This window comes from Nyctereutes procyonoides, unplaced genomic scaffold, assembly GCF_905146905.1.
Source record: "Nyctereutes procyonoides isolate TBG_1078 unplaced genomic scaffold, NYPRO_anot_genome, whole genome shotgun sequence".
NCBI lineage: Eukaryota > Metazoa > Chordata > Mammalia > Carnivora > Canidae > Nyctereutes > Nyctereutes procyonoides.
The window spans coordinates 4,510,861-4,530,053 of record NW_026575040.1 but is presented as its reverse complement, the minus strand read 5'-3'; the positions used below and the strand labels follow the sequence as shown (position 1 = coordinate 4,530,053).

The following is a 19,193-nucleotide window of genomic DNA, read 5'->3' as shown; positions in this document are numbered from 1 at the left end:
CCTCCGCGCCCTCCCCGCCGCCGCCGCCGCCGCCGCCCGCCGCCCGCCGCCGCGCCCGGGGAGGAGCCGCGGCCCGCGGGGCCGGAGCCAGGCCTGCGTCCGGACCTCAGCCGGAGCCGGAGCGAGAGCCGGGGCCTCGGCGTCCCCGCCCTCTCCCCGCCTCAGGGCCGCGTCCGCCGGGCCCTCGCGCGTCGCGCCATGGACTCGGACGAGGGCTACAACTACGAGTTCGACGAGGACGAGGAGTGCAGCGAGGAGGACAGCGGCGCCGAGGAGGAGGAGGACGAGGACGACGATGAGCCGGACGACGACAACCTGGACCTGGGCGAGGTGGAGCTGGTGGAGCCCGGGCTGGGCGTCGGCGGGGAGCGGGACGGACTGCTGTGCGGGGAGACGGGCGGCGGCGGCGGCGGCAGCGCGCTGGGGCCCGGCGGCGGCGGCGGCGGCGGCGGCGGCGGGCCGGGGCACGAGCAGGAGGAGGACTACCGCTACGAGGTGCTCACGGCCGAGCAGATTCTGCAGCACATGGTGGAATGTATCCGGGAGGTCAACGAGGTCATCCAGGTGAGGGTGCCCGCCGCGCTGGCTTGACCCGACCGGGGAGCGGACCCGGCGGCCCGCGGGGCAGGCCCGGGCCTGGTGCGCAGCCCAGCCCGCCGCCTCCCGGGCCTGTCTCCCCCGCCGCCTCTGCTGGGCACGGAGGGTGTCGAAAGCAGACATTCGCCGGTTCGCCGGGCGTGGGGAGGTGCGCTGGGGGCGGCGCTTTCCGGGTCCTGCGATGGCGGAGGCCTCGGGCCGCCCAGCCCTCGTCCTGCGGGCTGGAGGGCGATCCCTGCGGGTCCCCGGGCCCGGTGTCCTTCCCCCGGCCGGAGGAGCGCCCACAGGGGCGGGGCGGGGCGGGCCGGGCCGGAGGGCGGGGGTGGGGGAGAGCAGGAAAACGCGGCCCCTACGGGGGTTACCCCGGCCTTCCAAGTCTCGCTTGAGCACTTTTGGAAGGGGTTGGAGTAGGCCTAAGAGCCGCCTGGTGTACGGTTGCCCCAAGTGGGCATCAGTTAATAAAGAAATGGATCTGCTTGGCAGTCTTAAGTGCCTACTTAAAGGTGGGGGAAGGGAACTGTTTCTCGGAAGAGGTGCTGATGGGCCTTCTTTTACGATGGTGAGGCTTCTGCTCTCCTCTTTTTTTTTTTTTTTTTAATGCCTTCGCTGTTTGGGACCTAATGCTACTTTTTCCAGGGGTAGCGTATCACTTACTCGAAGCCATCGGGAGAGTCCCTGCAGATTGCATACCCAGCCTTGCGGCTAAAACAAAACGCAGCGTACTGTCTGATATTAGGCTCTTTTGTGAGTTAGAGAGTAGGGGCTTTCTGCTTCTGAACTCCTTTCTTGATAATTTTTTTTTTTTCAAATTTCTTGGAGAGTTAGGCTTGGTTCAAGTTGATGACCACAACTCACGTAACATCGTGAGTCCGGTTTTGCATTTCTCAGCTTGAGGAAGTCCAAAGTTTACATTTGGTTGGGGGGTTTGGGGGAGGAAACCAGTTATGATGAGGGATACAACTGTAGAATAAAAATGACGTCTTGATTCAGTGCAACTTTTAGAAAACACTAGTTACATGTGAGGAAACTATATACAGAAGCAAGTTACTATTAGCTTCTTGTATGTCAGTCATTCCTTTTTTTTTTTTTTCCCTTAAAAATCAGTTGGCTAATATTCACTGGCAAATTGGCAGTAGTATGTCACTGCCTACTTGTTCAGTTGGGATGATTAACAGATTTTTACAGTATTTTCTAGTAAGCAGCACTTCCAATTGTGCCATCTATTTAGGCTCCTCTGAATAATAGTAAAAAAAAAAGTAAATAGTAAATAATAGTAAAAAAAAAAAAAACCACAACCCTGTGATATATAGTGGTACTAGTAGACCGTGGACGTCTCAAACTTTCATATGGATACTGCAGTCTGAGGAGGAAATTGAAGGGACATAGAAGGAAGATTAAGTTTATTCTTTTTTTTGGATTCTAAAAATATGATAGTTCTTAGGCCACTAAGTTGAGACTTTTTTTTGAGGAAACTTTATTAAAAGAATTGAGAGTAAAACCTTGAATTCTCTTTCCGTTTATTTACCACTACAGTATGTAAAATCTGACCTTTTCACACTTACCTAGTTTTTTGACATGTTAATTAGGTTTTTAAAAATTCGTGGATAATGAATTTATTTGACTTACTGTTTGTTTTCATGTAGTAAATCTCATCCAACTTTCTCAGCTCTTAGGTGTATCTTAAGCACTGAGGCTAAAGCTTAAAATTCCTTATGTCACTTCTGGAACGGAGATGTAGCTAATGCATATGACATCATTCTTTCTTTGTTAGTTTAGAGGAGAGAGAATAAATGCAGATGAACTGAACTATTTAAGAACCACAGAATACCAGGGGTTTATTTAGGTGTCCATGCCGGATTTTTGAAAACTGTCTTTTTTCTAGCTGACTTCTTGTTAAGGATGCTCTTAAATGGAATTCCTGAATATATAAATATTTATTCCTTGTTAAGTTTTCTATTTCGAAGTATCAGTAAATCCAAGAATAGGATTTATCCCAGGTCACTTTTTTCCAAATGGTGTGCTTACTAGATCTAAACTAGGCCTTGGTTATGGTATGGTTTTTTTATGTGTGTAGATTTAAGCTTCAAAAGTGGCACTGAAAAAAAAAAGTGGCACTGGTAATACATGCATACTGTAAGAAAAAACTGACTAGGCAAGAAAAAAAAAAAAAAAGAGATCGACACCAAGAGAGATACACAAAATTTGAGCTGTAGTTTTCTTTCTAGACCTCTGGGTGAGCTATACATATATTTTAATAACGACAGGATCATACTATATATATTCTCTTTTATGTTTTCAGTAGAAAAAAACATTACAAGAACAGAAGGAATCTCAACTTTTCTTGTTAATAACTCTTTCCATTTCCAGTGTTTACAGGATTATAAATCTAAACTATTTAATCCATTATTATTGCCCTCCCCCCTTTTTTTCTAGTTTCTGGCTTTTATAAACTTCATTGGGAATATCCTCATAGATCTTTGAATGTTTTATTTATTTTTTTTTTTAGGATAAATTGAGTTGCTGAGTGAAATGATGTGCTTTTTTCGAGGCATTTGATATATATGACCTACGACATTGCTTTCAGAAAGGTTATATTTTCCCTCACCCATCAGTGCTTGATTGGGATAATACAATCATTTCAAAATTGATTCTTAAAAGATGAGGCAGAACTTTTAACATGTTTCTTGGATGTTGGTATTTCTTTTATAAATTGCCCTTTGATTTTGCTCATTTTGCGACCTTTTCGGGATTTTTATCTATTAAAAGACCCCCTTAGTGTTGAGGTTTTAAATATCAGTTGTCTAGGTTTTTCAATGAAAAAAACTTAATATTTGTTTAATGTGGTAGTAAGTTTTATCACATTAAAAACCCTTGCTTTACTTCACATTAGAGAGCTCTTTGTTAATTCTAAAAAACTTAAATCTCCTGCTCCCCAGTGCTGCCATTCTGTATGAAATCAAGTGTGTTATTAGTGAATTTGAAAATGAATTTGCGGGAGAAAAAAGATCGAAATGTGAAAAGATTGCCAGATTAGTTTTTCTTTGGGAAGTTGATGACTACTTTGGGGAGAGTAGATCTGGGCAACACTAGATTGATACTGTTATCTGTAGTTGTCTGCAGGTTAGTTTTAGCCTTCAAATGAGTTAACACTTTTTCTTTTAGAAGACTCTTGGTTTTCTAGCTTTCTATAACTCTCTTTTTATAGTTTGTTTAATTTGGTCTTGTTATATTTAAATCCTTGTGGCTACCTAGATTATCTTGTGAATTTTCAAGAAAAGGTCGGGGATTTTCTTTAACCTACACCAGTGTTAGAGACATACTTAAAGTCCTTACTGTACCACCACTATTTACTTAACTCGTATTATTAAACAGTGGCTTTCTAATGTAATTGCCTTAGTAGCTCAGGAATTTATTAAACACTACCCAATTCTGCAATTGAGGGGCATCTAAACTTGCTATTTTGTGTTTCTACAACATTACTCAACAAGTGCTGGTTGTGCTCTTGTATGTATGCCAGTCACCATGTTAAGTAGATAGAGGGCATGGTTCTTGCCTAAGGAGCATATACAGGTGGGGAACATAGAGGTCCTTGGGCTTCGTTCCCAGAGATTGTTGTTCATTAGTTAAGTCTGTGTTGGAGCCTGAGCATTTATATATTTTTAGCCATTGCAATGATAGTTCTCAACCACTGGAATAATCCTAGTTCACCTACTGTCATGATTTTTGACTCAGAATGAATAGAGTGAGAAGGGCAGTAAGCCTTAGGAATACCACTCTTAAAGGATGTGCTGCAGAAGAGGAGCATGGGCTGATGGATGTGAGTGGTCACAGAGGAGTTATAAAGAAGCGGGTGGGTGTCTAGCATAAGATTTATTATGCTAAATAACCTCTTTTAAAGAACAGATATCTTATCCTTACAGGGGAAATTTTCTGTTTGCTGTTGATTTGTAATCTTTAATTTTATTTCATCTATTTAAATAAAAGATTTTAGGAACTTCTAAGGTGAGGTTTCAAGCATAAATTGAGAGGCAGTAAAATATCAGCTCAGGAGTCCGTTCTAGCTCTGGCTTTTCCTCCAAATGGCAAGTTTTGTTTACATCCCTGAACCTTCAATTTTTGTTTTGCTTTGTGTTTTTTTTTTCCAGTCTGGGAAGTAGTTAAGACAGTTGAACTACTAGATTGGCTTTTTTCTTACATCGATGTTTTGTTTATCTAACATCCTTTTAAAAACTTGGTTAATTGGAGATGCTCATTGTTTCCAAGAAATGAGTTGAAGTGTGCAAATCAGAATGAACTTAAATTGATTAATTTATTTGGGTAGGGGGTAGCAGAGGGAAAAGAAGGGGAGAGAGTATGTATCTTGAAGTTGTTAAAGGTGTTTGGTATGGTTTATTCCTTTTGAACTTCTATTTTTTTCCCACCTGCTCTCCTTGAACTTATTTGAGCCACAAGTTTTATATTAATTCTTCTTAAATTGCTTATGGCACTAGTCCTGTGAATCAAACTCTGGATGGGGTCCAGCAGTCTGTTTGAATGAGCATTCCAGGTGATGCTGATGTCAGCTAAAGTTTGAGAACCACTGATCTAGGGGATCCCTGGGTGGCTCAGTGGTTTAGTGCCTGCCTTCGGCCCAGAGCGTGATCCTGGAGACCTAGGATCGAGTCCTACATCAGACTCCCTGCATGGAACCTGTTTCTCCCTGTGTCTCTGTCTCTCTCTCTCTCTTTGTCTCTCATGAATAAATAACATCTTTAAAAAAAAAAAAAAGAGAACCACTGATCTAGTTGAAATTTAACAGTATTTCTGTGTTATCACTAGTGATAAATTATGACAGAAGTGGGTTAATGGTGGAAGGTAAGTTGTTTAAGAAACCAATAAAAGGAAAATTTCAAGAGCTTGGACAACACTTGCTGGGCTAATAGAGTTGGAGGAGATTTGTCATTGTTACTGTGATCCTTCAGATGAAGTGGTCTTTACTCAGTTAACTATTTCAAACATGCAAACCAAACTAGGGATCTGCCTCTGGCTCAGTATCTCTTATTTCTGTTAAGGCTGCAACCAAGATATCAGTTGAATTGAAGTTCTCAAGGCTTGACAAGGATAACTCATGTGGCCAATGTCAGGCCTCAGATTTTCACTGGCTGGTTGTTGGCAGAGACACAAGTTCCTTGCCAGAAAGTGGCTTATAGCAGTTTCTTTCCCTTGGAATAAGGAGTCTGAGAGCCCCTAAGACAGAAGCCAGTCTTTTTATAATTTCATCTCAGTTGACATCCCATCACTTTGTGTCCTGCTTGTTATAAGTGATTAACTGTATCCACACACTCAAGAGGAGATTACACAAAAGTGTGAAGACTGAGGTGGGATCCTGGGGGCCATTGTAAAGGCTCTACTGTCATATAGATATTTGGCTTAGTCAAGAGGTGAAGGACAACCATTGTATAATGCTTATTTCTTCAGTTAACTTATATACAAATGAGAGGCATAGTAGTTTGGGTTTTTTATTTTGGATTAGCTATAATTATTTGTGTTTGATTTTGCAGAGCATTATTGTAACCTTAAATGATAAGCATTCCTAATTACTTTTCAAAGGCTAAGATTAAAAGAATAGTTTGCAGTCTCATAGAATTGGCAGGAATTTGAGATTCTTCAAATTTAACTTTAACTTTAGCTACGTAGTGGAATCACCTGGGGATTTTTTCACAATTTTAGTTGCAGTTGCAAGAAATAATGCGGTAGCGATCCTGTATACCCTTTGCTGATTTTTCTACAATGATACCATCTTGCAAAACTATAGCATAATGTCACAACCAGTATATTGACATTGATGTGGTCTTACCTTTCTTTTCTTGAGTTTTTTTTTTTTTTTTTTTTTTAATGCAGGCACTCAGGCCCCACATCAGACTTAAAATGGGTCTCTGAGAGTTTGGACCAGGCATTGTCATTAAAGAAAAATTCTCCCTGGGGGCACCTGGGTGGCTTAGTGGTCAAGCTTCTGTCTTCCTTTGGCTTGGGTCATGGTCCTGGGGCCTTGGGATTGGGATTGGGATGAGTCTCACATCAGGCACTCTGCAGGGAGCCTGTCTATGTCTCTGCCTCTCTCTCTGTATCTCTCATGAATAAATAAAATAATAAAAATTAAAATAAAAAAAAAGTTTTCCCTGGATTATTTTAATGCACACTCAGGGTTGAGAGCCCCTATTCTTGTCCATTGTCTCTAAGAATCCTCTCTGTAACATTCTAATCTCTGCTCAACTACAAATAAGTGACTGAAAAATTTTGTGATGTAGCTCATTTCAAATTTAACTAGATTAAAAAAATATATTTTATTTGAGAAAGAGCGAGTGAGCACATGCAGAGGGAGCAGCAGAGGGAGAGGGAGAAGAAGCCCGTTCCCTGCCTAGCAGGGAGCCAGATGTGGAGCTCCAGGAGCCCTCTTGATTTTTTTTTTTTTAAATGGAATCAAAATCTACTGCTATTATAACTTTCACCCATTGTTCATAGGGTTGCTCTTTGGATAAATTTTTTGTGTTTGTGTTTTTATTTTATTTTTTTATTTTTTGTGTTTGTGTTTTTAAACATAATTATTGTCTTGGAAGCATTTCTTCTTGAAGTTGATCAGACTCACTTCTTTGTTCAAACAACGACCCTCTTCTTTGTTCATACAACAGTGAATCTATATTTTTGATAATGTACATTGCCTGCTTTTCTATTTTCTATTAGACACTTTCTTTTAATAGGGATAGTATCACAGGCCATAACTTTGCCAAGACCTCAACAATAGGTAGGTCATCTTTTGTATGTTATACTATAATTATGTAACTTTGTTGAATATCTTAATTATTCCTATTAAATGATGGGATAAATATAAGAATGAGAATTTATTTAGGCTGAAATTTGATGATCACTTGAGAAAATGATCTATAATCAGAGGCTTCTAACCTGGGATGGTTGTATCCTTTGGGGCTTGTGGAGATAGTAGTGGCAGTTTTTGCTCTTTTCTTCTCTCAGTGTTTAAAAAAACCTAACACTTTAAAATAGAGCAAGACAATACTGCCCAAGTGAATTAAAATGTGGGCCATTTTTGAGTCTTCAATTCTAAAAGAATAGCAAGTGTTACAGAGTCAGTAGATTTCTACAATTGTGTAAGAATCTGAATTTTTGCTTTATTCCTAAGTTTTCATTTAATCAGTGATTGGGGGTCATTTGGCTTTACCTTGAATAATGTCTCATTTCTTTCATTCTTTTTTTAAATTTTATTTATTTATTCATGAGAGACACAGAGAGAGGCAGAGACATAGGCAGAGGGAGAAGCAGGCTCCCTGCGGGGAGTCTGATGTAGACCTCCATCCTTGATCCTGGGATCATGCCCTGAGCTGAAGGCAGACGCTCAACCACTGAGCCACCCAGATGTCCCTCCCTAATGTCTCGTTTCTTGATGTATCTTGGTGCATAGTAGATACCCAGTTGGTATTTGAATTACACTAATGGGTAGTTTGTATCTCAGAAGGCAGTTTAAGAAGTTCTTACTGAAATAGCAGCTGCTCTGGCAGATTAACTTTTCAGAGTTCTACTTTTTTTCATTTAAAAAAAATGAGAATGCTGATATTATGGTCAAAAGGTTGTGAGGATTTGAATGAGAAATACCAAATAGTGTCCTGGAAATTTTTCCATGTAATTTTTTTTTCTTAATGTAAACATCATTCAATAGCATTTTTCATTTTTGTTATGTTCCATTTAAAGGAAGTGTCAGAAGTGACCTGACACTTAATACATTTTGGCAAAAAGTACAGCAGATAATGAAGTATTAGGTAACATTTCCTTATTACTAAGACATTTGTTTAGACAAAGCTAAGAATAGCTATAATCCCAGACACTTCTCCCCAGGCTTATTTTGCGATCTCCTTTGAAACTGTCATACTTCTGTTTCAAATATTAACAGGCTCCAATTACTTGGTAGTATATTCTTTCTCTTAATCACAATTGTACATTTTTAAAGGGATTAAGTATAAGCTAGAGACTGAGAAAGAAGTATTTTCTGATTCTTAGCAAGTATTTACAAGTAGAAACCTGTGGCTAGCTAACGACATTTGTAACATTTTGGACAGGTATTTCTTTCTTTTTTTTTTAATTGAATTAAGGGGAAAATCTACATAATTATCTCTCTTTTTTTTAATAAATTAATTTTTTATTGGTGTTCAATTTACCAACATACAGAATAACACCCAGTGCTCATCCTGTCAAGTTGGACAGGTATTTCTGAAACCCATTTGAAACCCAAATTTACTGCATTCTCTTCTCAAGGCTATTCTTTCTTTGACTAACTTTTTTTTTTTTTAAATATTTTATTTATTTATTCATAGAGACACAGAGAGAGAATGAGAGGCAGAGACACAGGCAGAGGGGAAGCAGGCTCCGTGCAGAGAGCCCGATGTGGGACTCGATCCAGGGTCTCCAGGATCACGCCCTGGGTTGTAGGCGGCGCTAAACCACTGCGCCACCGGGGCTGCCCTTTCTTTGACTAACTTAACCGTTAACTGTTCTTGGAATTTGACAGTCACCCTTAGTTTTTTTTTTTGCCCTGCATTTCCCATATCCAGTGCTTAGCCCTGATCAAGTTTTCTCTGAAATTTACATTCTTTCTTTCTTTCTTTTTTTTTTTCCATTAACTAATCCTAATCTGGGGCCTCTTTTTATTTCGCCTCATTGTCTCCAGGCTTCCAGTCTATGTCATACTACCAAATACAAATATAGTAGTCATTTTCCTGCTAAAAAAACCCTTCATTGTCCACCCCTCACCCCACCCTCTACTATTATTAAGTCTAGTCCAGATTCCTTAATATGGCATTCATGGCTTCCTCATCTTGGTGTCAGCTGACTTTTTCAGTTCCTGATTCTCAATCACCGCTAAGAGCACCACTCAAAATTTCTTTCTGTTCATTGCTCTGTGTTGGGGTTATAATTTATTTTTTTATTTTTTATTTTATTTTATTTTTTTGGGGGGGTTATAATTTCTTAATATGAAATAAACAGTTGTGTTTTCTTAAATTTGGTCATGTTCCTCCCTCTTGTGGAGATCTTTCTCCTCTCAACTGGCTGATATACTCTTATTCACATGCTGCCCAGCTATTACCATATCTCTTATCAGGTTCCTCTTCTCTACCTTTCTAATGCTTCCTTATCTTTGTTTGCATAGCACTTCATATGGATGTTGGCATAGCCTGCATGAGGTTTTAATATAGCCATCCCAATACCTAAGTCTCTCCAGCTAGCTAGTAGATAGGAGGGTTTTGATTATAAGAGCTGCATCTTCTGCATCCATAGTGTATGGCACCCTAACAATCTTGGCCATAATAGAAACTCAGTAAATAATTGAAGTTTTTGTCCTTGCCTAGTAAATGCTTGCTTCCTCAGTTTCCTTATCATAAACCAAAGGGAGCCAGATTTTCTTCTGGTGCTAATAAGTTAGTTTATGATTTGTAGGTAATGCCACAGTGATAATGTAAGAAGCAAGAAAAAGTGTTTAAATTCTAAGACGACAAGCTTTTTAAGTCCTCTGAATATAGTGATACTTTTAAGGTTTATTATTTGCAGATAGTTCCTGGCACTTTATAAAACTGACAGTGATTTAAAAACAATTGAGTCACTTTAATGGTGTAATTCTCCAAGTGTGGTCCTTGAGAGCAAAACTATTATGATAATATTAAGACATTTGCCCTATGTAATGTGCTGACCTTTGTACTGATGATGCAGAAAGCAGTGAGTAGGTAAAACCATGCGAATCCTAGCCCAGATCAAATCAGGGGCACTGATGATGAGTAATCATTGTATTCTTCGCCTCTACACACAGTAAGAAGTACCATTTTCACTTGTTCTGGAGGAAGTGTAGTGTAAGTTACTAGTTTTATTATATATCTTATCCCTTTAAGTACACATCTTTTTCATAGCTTAGGTGGTAAATTAGGCTTAGGTGGAGATATGCATGAAGCACTTGGGCATACTAAAGTTAGGTTGTCTTGATGATAAACATTTATGCAGTTTGATTTGTGAGTGGAACAAGCTGCTTGTTTGATGGAACCAATTTTTCTTGAAGAATGACTAACTGGTTGTCATTTAGACAAAACGGCAAACATGGTGACTGTTTCTCCAAATGAATGAAATATACCTGTTATTTCAAGGAAACCTGCTTAGTGTATTGCCAGTGATAACATTTTTAAGTGAAAATCAGAATTTTGGAAAACTTCTATTTGCCAATGTGAGACTGACTGCTTCCTAATATTTAAAAACTTATGATGAAATATTATGTAATAAAATCTATCAGTATTTGGAAGATTTGTGTAACTTAACCAGTATTTTCCAAATGTCCAGTTTTCCATTGACCAATTATAATAATTCTTTATCGTATATTGGTAAATGATCCAAAGTACAAGGTAGAATACCAGATTTTATTTTATTTTTTAAAAGATTTTATTTATGCAGAGAGAGAGAGAAAGAGAGAGAGACGCAGAGACACAGGCAGAGGGAGAAGCAGGCTCTACGCAGGTAGCCCGATGTGTGGGACTTGATCCTGGGTCTCCAGGATGACGCCCTGGGCCAAAGGCAGGTGCTAAACCTCTGAGCCAGCTGGGCTGTCCTGAACACCAGATTTTAATATAAGAATATGAAAAGTTCTTTGACATGGTTTCCGATTTTACCAACAACCTTTAAGAAACAACCACTTTTTGGGGCACCTGGGTGGCTCAGCTGGTTGAGTGTCTGACTTCAGCTCAGGTCATGATCCCAGGGTCCTGGATGGAGCCCCGAGTTGGGTTCCCTGCTCAGCAGAGAGCCTGCTGCTCCCTCTCCGTCTGCCACTTCCCTGCTTGTGCATGTGTGTGCTTTTGAATTTTGGTGTCATATCAAAAAGAATATCCATAATTAACTGAAAAGCCTATGAAAGTGCTCCTTTTTAAATTTTTTTTAAAGATTTTATTTTATTAAAAGATTTATTTATTTATTTATTTATTTATTTATTTATTTATTTATTTATTTATTTATTTATGAGAGAGAGAGAGAGAGAGAGAGAGGCAGAGACATAGGAGGAGGGAGAAGCAGGCTCCATACCGGGAGCCCGACGTGGGACTCGATCCCGGGACTCCAGGATCGCTCCCCTGGGCCAAAGGCAGGCGCCAAACCGCTGAGCCACCCAGGGATCCCCTAAAGATTTTATTTTATTATTTAAAAAAATTTTTTTTTAATTTATTTATGATAGTCACACACAGAGAGAGAGAGAGGCAGAGACACAGGCAGAGGGAGAAGCAGGCTCCATGCATCGGGAGCCCGACGTGGGATTCGATCCCGGGTCTCCAGGATCGCGCCCTGGGCCAAAGGCAGGCGCCAAACCACTGCGCCACCCAGGGATCCCCTAGATTTTATTTTTTTGAAGTAATCTCTACACCCAGTGTGGGGCTTGAACTTAAAACCCCAAACCTAAGAATTGTACGTCCTATCTACAGAGCTAGCCAGGAGCCCCAAGTGCTCCTCTTTTTTTACTTATTTTTATTCTTCAAATAAAACAACGTATCAAAGAGTAGTGCCTAGGTGCTGCAATCAGTTGAGTGTCTCTGACTCTTGGTTTTGGCTCAGGTCATAAACTCAGGGTTGTGAGATCTGGCCCTGCTTTGGGCTCCATGCTCAGGGCAGAATTTGCTCGGGATTCTCTCTCCCTCTGCCCCTCCTGCTTCTGCTCTCTTTCTAAAATAATAAAATAAATCTTAAAAAAACAAAACAAAAAAAAAACAACCCAAAAACCGACACATCCAAGAGACTGAAGGCAGAAGTAGATATGAGAATCCAGCTGTTTTCTATTTAGGCGTTATTAAAGAGGCTTTGAAATGTGAAATAGTGTACTCTTCCCACCATCTTTTTTGTGTTAGAACATATAATTTATTTTCATATGTGTTTTTTGTGTTAATCTCTAATGGGATCTGTTACTGTTAATGAGTTAAATATTTAAACACTTCTGTTTCAGTAGCTAACATGATAAATATTGATAGTTATAACTCCCATAAATAAAGCTCTTTGGTGTCAATAATTTTTAAGGTGAAAAGGAATTGTGAGGCCAAACAGGTTGAGAATTACTGCTTTGATATTCTGAAATATTTCTGAATCATTAAGAAAATGTCATGTAGGGGCAGCCCGGGTGGCTCAGTGGTTTAGCGCTGCCTTCAGCCCAGGGCCTGATCCTGGAGACCCGGGATAGAGTCCCACGTCAGGCTCCCTGCATGGAGCCTGCTTCTCCCTCTGCCTGGGTCTCTGCCTCTCTCTCTGTGTCTCTCATGAATAAATAAATAAAATCTTAAAAAAAAAAAAGTCATGTAGGCTTACAAATAGGGAAATATGACTAACTACATTATTTGAATTCATTTTGAATTAGCGGTAGTTTATAAATTAAAAATTAAATACTGATTATTCAGAAACTTATTTATTATTAGCTATGTTAGATTAGATACCCTGGGAGGTATTAACAGAAGTAGTCACCTCTGTTCTTAAATAAAATCTAGGAAATCCAAATCTTAAGATATGACTAGTAGAGGGAAGATGTTGGAAATGGGAGGCTTAATTTTTTCAAGGAGGAGCTAGCAGAGATACCACTCAACATATTCTATTTGTTAATTTGTCTATGTTTTGATTTTTTACATTAGAATAAAAGCTGTGTGAGAGTAGGACTTTGTTTTATTCATCGCTGCAGTCCAAGTGCCCAGAATGGTAGCTGGCACATATTGGGTCCTTAGTAAATATTTCTTATGTACTTTATTTCCAAGACATTTTTGAAGAATATTTTGCTATGTATATACTAGGTTGTAGTAGTTTTCTTTCAGTACCTTACAGATTCTGCTGTTTTCTGGCTTCCATTGTTTGTGGTGGGAGGAAGTTTAATGAAGTCTTTAATATGAGTATTTGTGATTTTTTTTTTTTTTTTTTTTACTTTGTGTCTAGTGATTTTCTTTGTGTTTATCTCTTTGGGTTTTCAGATCCTTTTGACTCTGTAGGGGTGATGTCTTTGTCAATTCTGGATATTCTCAGCTCTGCCTTCATCTCATTTCCTTCTGATACTCCATTTACACATATATTAGAGCTTTTTGTTACGTGTCATATGTGTTCAGGGCTCTTTTGTGTATCTTCTCTTTTCTTTGCTTCAAATTGGATGATTTCTACTGATTTATCTTTTGGGTCTCTAAATCTGTCTTTTCCTTTGTCTGATCTGCTATTAAACACCTAATTAGTTCTTAATTTCCAATATTGTATTTTTTAATTCTGGAGTTGCCATTTGATTCCTTTTTATAGGTGCTAATTTTCTGGTGACTTCTTTTTCATCTGTTTTCTCCAGCAAAAAAATAATCATTTATTCTTTCAAGTTTTGTCAGTTAACTGCAGTAACTGTTAGTCTCTTCATATGCTTTTTTTTTTCCCTCTCGGCTTTCAGTCATGTGTTCCTGTCATTTGACATACCTTTGCTTGCATGCCATATGTTGGGTATAAAGTATTTTAGAGATTCTGGATGATGATGGATTTCTCCAGAGGATTTTCATTCTTCTGTTTGGTGGCTAGAGTGGTGAATAATGACTTTAATCCAGGCAGGCTAAGTTCTAGCTCCAAACTGTTCAGTTTCAGTCTCTCTCATCTACGTGTGGCCCTTAGGAAGCTTCAACTAAGAACCTGCTGTCTTCTCAGCAGTTACTTCCCTAGGGATTTCAGACTTTAATCACTGACCCCCAAGACTGCTGGAAGCACCACTCTGGTTTCAGAGACTTTACCTTTAGATTTTTAGTCTTGGCCCCGTATTTAGTCCAGGGATTCAGCAGATGTCCTGAGGGAAATACCAACCATGCCTCCATTTCTTGAGACACTCCCTTAAGTCTCACTGTTAGTTCCTTTTTTTGCTGTAGTAAGTTCCCCCAAACTTAATGACTTAAAACGCAAATTCATTATTCTGAATGTCAGAAGCCCAAAATGGGCTTCACGGGCCTATCTCATCCACTTTTTCACTTCTGAAGGCTACCTGCAGTCCTTAAGTTTGGGGCCTCTTACTTGATCTTCAAAGCCAGTAGCATAGCATCTTCAGATCTCTCTGATTCTTCTATTTTGCCCCCTTATCTTCCAACTTAAAAAAATCTCACAGAGCTTCTTTCACTTTTTTTTAAATTTAATTTTTTATTTTTAAATAACACGGGGCTTCAACTCATGATCCTGAGATCAAGAATCACATGCTCTACTGACTGAGCCAATCAGGCACCCTGTACTTCTTTCACTTTGAATGTGACTCTTTGATTATACTTGGTTGACCTGGATAACCTAGGATAATCTATTTTAGGATCAGCTGGCTACCAGTTTAGTTCTATCTGCAACATTAATTACTTTACCCTTACTATGTAATTTAACACTCAGGTTGCAAGTATTAGGATGTGAACATCTTGGGGGGGGGCACTATTCTGCTTCCCATTAGCAGACCTCTGTCATAGATTATCAATCCTCTGCTTGCTTCCAGAGTTTTTAAGTGCTCCCAGATAAAAGCCACCACATTTGTAAAATCACTAGTTCCTTTAGACAAATGATATCTGGGCATTATCTGGCTCTTGCAGTTCTGGATGGGAATGCTGGTTTACTTCTTAGCTGTTCTACTTGAAAAGGGAACAGTAAATATTTAAAAACTCAATATATGCTTTAGTCTGTGGGATTTGTCTTAGTGGTTTTTGAAGCCTGCATAACATGGAAGCAAGCAACTACTTTGTGGACTGTAGAATGCACTTTTGAACTTGGATTGCAGCCAGAAAGTATGACACTTAAATTTTTTTCTTTATTTTTCATATATCTTTTTTTCAGAAAGTATGACATTTTAAAGAGTGGAGTAAGGAATCTATGATTGAGAAAATAACTATGCAGGGGGAAAAAGATCTAATTTACTAATTTTTATGTAAGGAGACTCACATAGACAAAAGTGGTATATAGCTGACATTTGTGGAAGGTGTTAGGTATTTTCACATGTGTTAATTTGTTATAAATCCAAGGGAAATAGTATTATTTCCATTATACAGATGAATTATTTGAAGTAAGAGAAGCTGAGAAATGGATTTCTGGTGGAGGTCCTTGAAACTGGGTCTTCTTGACTTTAAAGCTTGCTTTCTTTTTTAGGTTTTTATTATTGGAGAGAGAGAGAGAGAGAGAGAGAGAGAGAGAGAGAGAGAGAGAGAATGTGAGCAAGTAAGTATGAGTGGGAGGGTCAGAGGGAGAGCGAGAATCCCAAGTAGACTCTCAGTGCAAGGCTCAATGCAGCACTCAGTCTCACCACTTTGAGATCACGACCTGAGTGGAAACCAAGAGTCAAGTTCAACCGACTGTACCACCCAGGTGCTCTGACTTTAAAGCTTTTTCTGCTATACTAAACTTTTTAAAGATTTTAGTTGGACTGTTTGAGCCAAATTCTTGTACTGTTTTCTTCGTATTTGCATACAGAAACTTTACAATACTAGAATGACTTTTCATTGTAGCTAATTGACTCTGATTTTAGATGAGTCACTTATATTAGTTATCTATTGCTACATAACAAATTATCCCAATGTCTAGTGGCTTAAAACAACAAACATTTATTATCTCAGAGTTTTGAGTGGTTGTGGCTCAGGATCTCTGATGAGGTTGTAATCATTACAAGCTGCAGGCTTGGTTTATGCTGAAGAAGAGCTTTCAAGATGGCTAACTCACTGGCTATTGGTGAGTAAGCCATCTCCAACACATGGGCCTCTTCATAGGGCTTTTTTAGTGTCCTCCCTCCTCCAGAAGAAGTTATCAAAGAAAGCCTGACATATGTTCTTATGTCTTTTTTTAAAAAATATTTTTATTCATTTATTCATGAGAGAGGAGAGAGAGAGAGAGACAGGCAGAGGGAGAAGCAGGCTCTATGCAGGGAGCCTGATGTGGGACTTGATCCTGGACCCTGGGATCACACCCTGAGCCAAAGGCTCAACTGCTGAGCCACCCCTTGTCCCTTGTTCTTATGTCTTCTATGATCTAGCCTTGGAACCCACTATGAAAGGGGGTCTAAACAAATACCAGAAGGGAAGGATCATTTGGGGCATCTCGAAGGCTAGTTACCACAGATAACACGTGGAAAGGGAAGGGTAAGATATAGGATATGGCTATGAGGCTAGATTTTAGTTCTGGTATTATGAGATCTTAAAAAATTGATGCAATTTTTTTTTTTTTTTGGATGCTATATTTGTGAACTTGAAAGCCCTCCAAAGTGGGTTCAGGGCAGCCAGCCTCCTTTTGGGTAATACAGTAGATTTACCAAAATCAGGGATGCCTGGGTGACTCAGCGGTTGAGTGTCTGCCTTCGGCCCAGGGTATGATCCTGGAGTCCCGGGATCTAGTCCCACATTGGGCTCCCTGCATGGAGCCTGCTTCTCCCTCTACCTGTGTCTCTTATGAATAAATAAATAAAATATATTTAAAAAATTTACTAAAATCAGTATATAAAAATTTCTTTCATATGTAGGACAGCATGTATTCTAAAACTTTTTTAAGGACATAACAATCATTTTGTCTATTTAATTCACATTTTGCAAAACTCTTGTATGCTATAGTCTAGGACTAGAGTCTAGTCCTGTGTATATTGCTGTGTGACCTTAGACTAAATCAGGCTATAGTCTGAATTTGCCCTTACAAAAGAAAACATTTGTATTTGATGATTTCTGAAGTTTTTATCCAGTTATGAAATTCAAGTACAAGTGGCAAAAATGTAAGTGCTTTAAGATAGGAAACTAAAAGACCAAAACCGCCTTTCTATCTGCTCTAATGCCACTGTCGATCTTGTTCCTCTTAGATCTTACTGTTCCTGAGACCCTTACATCTCCCTCCCACCATGTTCTGGTACCTAACTTTTACATCTATATGCCTCCCCTCAGTATGTGTGCTTGGCGCAGTAGGGCTATAGAGAGGAGTGGAGAACATTCCAGGGCTCCTGATGTAGGAAGTGCAGATATGTAAAGAAGTACTTGATTATAAAGGCAGTAACTCAGGACCCTTCATGCTCATTTTTATACATCTGTGATTTCTTGTTCACAAGAAATCTCAGTATTTTCTTGTTCTGGACTTGGCCCTGGCCTGGCTTTCAAAGTGAGGATCTTAGTGTATTGCCATTATCCTGAAATCCCACAACTTACCAGTTTGTCTTTTGAAGAATTATTTTTATACCGGTGAACCCTACTGTGTTTCATTGTATTGTGTGTTGACCCACCTTCACTGCTTGGTTAAGTAAAGCCCTACCTTCCAAAGAGATTTGTTGGTTTTTAGGAAAGAAGCGAAATAATTGGCTTTTGTGTGGACGAGTAGAGTCTTGTTATAACTATTAGAAGTTATTAGGGGATCCCTGGGTGGCTCAGTGGTTTAGCATCTGCTTTTGTCCCAGGGCGTGATCCTGGAGACCTGGGATCGCGTCCCGCGTTGGGTTCCCGGCATGGAGCCTGCTTCTTCCTCTGCCTGTGTCTCTGCCTCCCCCCCCCCCCATGAATGAATGAATGAATGAATGAATGAATGAATGAATAATAAATAAATAAATCTTTAAAAAAAAGAAGTTATTAGAGGCCTCGCTCATTGGCAAAATTAGAAAAATCCAAAGAACATGGAAAGGGTGATAACTGATGGAAAGTGGGGGCCTTGTGACAATATTATGGTCACCACAGATTTCTCAGGAAACGCTGCATGTTTCCTTTTTTTAAACAGGGTGGTCATCCTTTTCAGCTTATGACAGTGCCAAAAATATTCATACTTGGACTTAGTTTATATCTGAGAAAGTATACCAAGTCTTTATCATTCATGATAAGCAGTGGAGTGGAAATGGGATAGGAAAACATGCTTATGTGGAACCTTCTTTAGTCGAGGGGTAGCCAATGACTAGGTTACAAGAGGATGCATATTATGATGCATGGTAGATGAGGCTTTTCCTAATTCGACCCCTATGTGCCTTATCTGCTATTTATTTCTTCATACCCCTCCTGGCATAGCAAAGTAACAATGTGAAGTTTTTCTTTTTGCCTTTTAAGTCTTTTTCCTTTGCTTTTAATGCTTTCTCCTGGGATCCCTGGGTGGTTCAGCGGTTTAGCGCCTGCCTTCAACCCTGGGCGTGGAGACCAGGGATCAAATCCCTCATTGGGCTCCTTGCATGAAGCCTGCTTCTCCCTCTGCCTGTGTCTCTGCTTCTCTTTCTCTCTGTGTCTCTCATGAATAAATAAATAAAATATTAAAAAAAAATGCTTTCCCCTGATAAACTTTCATACTTTAGACCCACCTTAAACATAATTTCTTCTTTGAATCCTTACACAAATCCTTTGTGAATGGGTCTCAAAATTTTGTACATACTTTTATTTAAAAACTCTTATCTCTATTATTTATTCTTCCAGTACATAGATTTTTGCAGTCCTTAAGGGTAGGATCAACATATTAATTTTGGCATTCTCATTGACCAGCACAGTCTGGAATATAGCTGTTAAACAAACATTGATTGAATAGTCATATATGAATGAATTTTCTTATTGATTTTATTATTGATAGCAATTAGTCTTGTT

The 19,193-nt window shown here is 39.5% G+C and overlaps 1 protein-coding gene across 1 annotated transcript in view; it reads left to right on the top strand.

The window, feature by feature from the left end:
* Positions 1-57: 57 nt before the first annotated feature.
* ARIH1 (ariadne RBR E3 ubiquitin protein ligase 1) overlaps positions 58-19,193 on the top strand; it is a 114,565-nt gene continuing 95,429 nt past the window's right edge. The window contains exon 1 of the mRNA XM_055320213.1: positions 58-564. Coding sequence (XP_055176188.1) covers positions 199-564 — 366 coding nt within the window. The 5' untranslated portion in view covers positions 58-198. The remainder of the gene's footprint in view (positions 565-19,193) is intronic.